This window comes from Helobdella robusta (genome assembly GCF_000326865.2).
Source record: "Helobdella robusta unplaced genomic scaffold HELROscaffold_52, whole genome shotgun sequence".
In the NCBI taxonomy this organism is placed as follows: Eukaryota; Metazoa; Annelida; class Clitellata; order Rhynchobdellida; family Glossiphoniidae; genus Helobdella; species Helobdella robusta.
The window spans coordinates 319064-324287 of record NW_008705269.1 but is presented as its reverse complement, the minus strand read 5'-3'; the positions used below and the strand labels follow the sequence as shown (position 1 = coordinate 324287).

General features: G+C 36.6%; 1 protein-coding gene across 1 annotated transcript in view; it reads left to right on the top strand.

Moving 5' to 3' along the window:
* The window catches only part of HELRODRAFT_86488 (hypothetical protein), a gene marked incomplete at both ends in the record, with an annotated part of 15529 nt that extends 14843 nt beyond the window's left edge, over positions 1 to 686 (top strand). The window contains one exon of the mRNA XM_009027927.1: positions 510 to 686. Coding sequence (XP_009026175.1) covers positions 510 to 686 — 177 coding nt within the window. The remainder of the gene's footprint in view (positions 1 to 509) is intronic.
* Between the last annotated feature and the right edge of the window lie 4538 nt (positions 687 to 5224).

The following is a 5224-nucleotide window of genomic DNA, read 5'->3' as shown; positions in this document are numbered from 1 at the left end:
ATCTGTATTTCATCAATCAATCAATCAATTAATCAATCAATCAATCAACCAACCAATCAATCAATCAATCCAGTCAGTCAATCAATCAATCTAGTCAGTCAGTCACTCAGTCATTCATCCAACCACAACCAACCAACCACAACCAACCACAACCAACCAACCACAACCAACTAACTACAACCAACCAACCAACCAATCAATCAATCCAGTCAGTCAATCAATCAATCCAGTCAGTCAGTCAGTCACTCAGTTAGTCACTCAGTCAGTCAACCAACCAACAACCAACCAACCACAACCAACCAACCACAACCAACCAATCACAACCAACCAACCACAACCAACCAACCAACCAACCAACCAACCACAACCAACCACAACCAACCAACCAACCAACCACAACCAACCAACCACAACCAACCATCCACAACCAACTAACCACAAGACTAAAGACTTTTTAAATGATTATTATTTTGAGGTTGTCAATGATATTAATTGTTTTATTTGAAAAGCTTGAAAGTGTGTTAAGAGCTACTGGAACAGTTGAAGTGTGGTTAGGAGAATTGTTATCATTGCAACAGAAGTCGCTCCACAGTATTATCAGGTTGACTTCGACACAAATATCTGAAGAAGATTTCCTCATATTACCTTTCATTTATGAATCAATTGCACAAGTAATTTTTTTATAACTCATAACTCTTTAAAAACTATTCATTTCACGATTATTAGAATTAATAATAATAAATAAATAATAGATGTCATTTGTAAAGCGCCAGTGCAGGCAACTGAGGCGCCCCCGGAATCAAAAAATTCACAATCAACCATGGCGATATGAGCCCAATGATAAGAAACAAATAATAAAAACAAAAATTAAATTAAAATTGTAATTTTTGTTGATTTAATAATAAATAAAAATTGAATAAAATTGAATAAATTGAATATAAATTAAAAGCAGCATGCAATAAAATATAAAATTATAATCGATTAAAAGCTAGATTGAAATAATGAGTTTTTAAAATAGATTTAAAACCACAGAGAGAGCTGCAATTTCTGATGTCTGGAGGCAACGAATTCCAGACAACTGCAGCAGCATGACGAAATGCTCGTTTACCAATGTTGGTCGAAGAAATTTCGAAGAAGAACCGGTGCATTGGCAGAGCGAAGATATTGATTGTTGATATTTAGATGAAGAATTTGATGACAACTTGAAAACAATGATGGCGATTTAGAACTGGACACGGTAATGAAAAGGTAGCCAGTGAAGGCCTTTCAAATTCGATGTTGCAGATGCTAGACGATTTGGTGGTGTATCAGTACTCAGTACAACTCTGGCAGCCCGGTTCATCAGCCTTTGTAGGAATTATAAGAATTATTATAATTTCATAAATTTTTTTATTTTAAAATTCTAACTGGAGTGTAAACTGCAAGCCTGCAATAAGCTGGAAAATTTTGTTTGAGAACCTGACTCACTAGAGAAGTAGGACACATAAAAGGTGAAAGGTTATCTAGTGCGATAAACAATGATGACGATTACCGAAAGTTAAAAAAATAAAATAAAACAAAGCTTTGAGAGGCCAAAACATTGTTATATAACAGTTTCAAAAAATATATTTATTATGTAATTTGGAACGAGGTTTTTATTGCTGCAGATATTATTGTAACCCATTTTTAGTTCAATAACATATTGTTATAACCGTCACAGAAATTGTAACCCTTTTTGAGTTCAGTAACATATTATTATAACTCCACCACCGGGGCTGCAATCCAGCAGAGTTTGATGCCGGTCCCAAGTCCGGGTAAAGGAGGAGGGTTGACAGGAGTTTGCTACACAGTTTTAAAAACGCTACAAACACGATGGTAAACACAACAGCAAATAATCATACCGGCTCGGTCGTCGCCCGGGACAACAAGGACCGCATTGCAGCTTTGGGGACTAGGAGCTACAAAGAAAAGTTTGTTACTCAGTCCCAAGGAGGTAAAATGAAGATGAAATTCACAGTTGGAATTTAGAATGTGAGGTCACTCTGGCAAGGTGGAACATATGCGATGCTGAAAAAGAGCTTGAGAGGTTTAGATATGATGTGGTTGGTTTGTGTGAAGTTAGACAGGAAGTGGAGAATTGGAGAAAGGAAAACTGTTATGGTCAGGCACAGAAACCGAGCATATTCATAGAGTGGGAATGATTCTTGGAGAGAAAGCAAGAAGAGCATTAATTGAATACAATCCCGTAATGACAGGTTGATGTATGCCAGATTCAAAGGATATCCAAGAGATATTTTTGTGATAGTTGCTTGTGCTCCAACAACAAATCATTCGGATGATGAAGTTGAAACGTTCTACAAACAACTGAAACAAACATTGAAAACATTACTAAAGAAAGATGTTAAGATCATTGTTGGGAACTGGAATGCTAAAATTGGAAGTGACAACATTGGATTTGAAGAAGTTATGGGAAAATACGGTGTAGGAGATAGAAATGATAGAGGGAAAAGGTTACTAGAGTTTGTGAAGGACCGACGATTATATGTCACAAACACAAGGAGGCAAAACAATAACAAATGTACTTGGGAGTTACCAGACGGAAAAACAATGTACATATGTACATAATAGATTTAATACTGATAGAACAGAAATGGATGAAATTTGTCACCCAATGTGGAGCTTTCCCAAGTGCAGAAATTGGATCAGATCATCGCTTTGTCTTATGCAACGTCACCATGAAGATAAAACAAAAGCTTAAAATGAGAGAAAGCACTATGAAAGTGAGACACAACACAGAAATGATAAAGCAGAAGATGGAGGATATAAAAAATATAATCGAACATGAATTGGACTCAGCAGCCAATTACGATATGAAAACAAGAGTTAGCAACCTAGAAAAAATTCTCAAAGCAGCAGGTGAAAGTTGTAAAATCAAAACGAACAAAATAAAACCGTGGATAAGCGATGAAACATGAAACCTTGTAGAAGAAAGAAGTTTGAAAATGACAAAAAGACGGAGTGAAGAAAATAAGATGAAATACAAAGAAGTCTGCCAAAAAATAATAAAGAATGCTAGAGCAGATAAAAGGGGATGGATTAATGGTAAATGTGAAAAGGTAGAGACGATGATTTGGCAAAAAAGACAAGAGAGGCGTACCAGCTGGTTAAACAGTTAAAAGGAAAACAGAAAAATATGTCAAGGATAATTAAAGATAAAACGGAAACATCCTAACAGAAAGTAAAAAGATTAAGGATAGATGGACTGAATATATTAAAGACTTATTCACAGACAAGAACACATACAAAAAAGAAACGCTTGAAATTTTGAAAAGCAGAAAAATAACCAATGAAGAAGAAAATGAAATAACGAGGGAAGAAATTACAAGAGCAATGAGTAATATGAAGAACAACAAAAGTACAGGAAAGGATGGTATTCCGATAGAACTGAAAAGAGCAGGAGGACAAGTCGTGTGTAAAGAAATTCACACAATCTGTCAAGAAATTTGGGAAAGTGGAAAATGACCAGAAGAATGGTGCAAGTCAGTTCTGGTTATGCTGCCGAAAAAGGGAGACCAAAAAGACTGTAATAATTGCACTAATTTCGCACATATGCAAGATCATGCTGACCATCATAAAACAACGACTGGAAAAAGTCATAGAGCAACATCTGCATAAAGAACAAGCAGGCTTCAGAAAAGACAGAAGCACGATCCAACAAATTTTGATGTTGAGACTGCTGATGGAGGATGCAAAAAGTAGCGGTCAGACAATTTACCATTGCTTTGTTGATTTTAAGAAAGCGTTTGATTCTGTCTGGCAGGAAGGTTTGTGGGCAACATTAGAAAGTATGGGGACATCAAAAAAGCTGGTCAAAGTACTGAAAGGACTTTATGAAGAATCAAAAATGTCGGTAAAAATAGATACAGAACTTGGGGATTGGATAAAGGCAGACATTGGAAGCAGACAGGGCGATCCAATATCACCAATACTATTCATAGCATTGCTAGAAAAAACATTGGAAAAAATAGAAAATTTAGAATTGGGTGGAATTGACATAGAAAGGAGAACTGTCAAAAATCTCAGGTTTGCAGACGATATAAACCTTCTAGCTTCTAGTGAAGAAGGTCTACAGAAACTAATTGAACTAACACATGTTGGTAGAAAAGATCACGGGTTGCATATCAACAAAGACAAAACGAAGATGATAATTACGGGAAAAGGCAGAAACTATGCGGAATTTCAGATAGAATCAGAAAACTCAAACAAGTAGACCGGTTTGTGTATCTTGGCAGTCTTATAACCTGTGACAACAACTGCCCAAAAAAAAATTGACAGAAGGATAGCAATAGCCCATGGAATGTTCGCATCATTGAAGGAAATATGGAAAAGTAGAAATATATCTATAAAAACAAAGTTGAGAATGATAGAATCTTGGGTTTTTCCGAGCTTGCTCTATGCATGTGAGACATGGACAATAAAGAAAAGAGACAAAGACAGATTGTCAAAAGCATTTGAGATGAAGTGTTACCGAAATTTGTTGGGAATCAGCTGGAGGTAGAAAGTAAAGAATGAAACCATCAGAAATCAATTTGGAAGACAGAAAAGTGTATATGACAAAGTCAGAGAAAGAAAATTGGGATTTTTTGGACACATTTGTAGAATGAGAGAAGACAGATTGATTAAGATGGTACTAATGAGGAAAAGAGATTGGAAGAAAAAAATTGGTAAACCTGCAAAGAAATGGATAGATGACATTACTATTACTGAATGGACTGGTGTTGGTATTCTGAATTCAATAAAACTGACTAAAGACAGAAAAGGTTTTTGGAAAGAAAAAAGGAAAAAATAAAAGTAAAAAGCATGCTTAGATGTACACCATCGGCCTCGACGGTCCCTCAATGGACAAAGGAGGATCATTGATTGATTGATTGAACATATTGTTATAACCGTCACAAATATATATTTGATTTGATGCAGTCATCTTCGCCAGAAAGGCTGTCTATCCTTTGAGATGTTTGACTCAGCGAGCACTTGAACCTTAGCCATCTCGCCGGCCAACATGCGACAACTTACGTCGTCTCCCCATTTCCCGACCTTGGAAAGATGGACGACTGGGTTGGCCGAGGCTCGGCGACCCGGATCAATCTGCAGAAACTGCAGGATTTGAACCTGTGTCGTGGGAGTAGTAGGCGGACACGCTAACTACTCGGCCACGAGACCCCGTCTATTTTTCGAGAAAGAACTA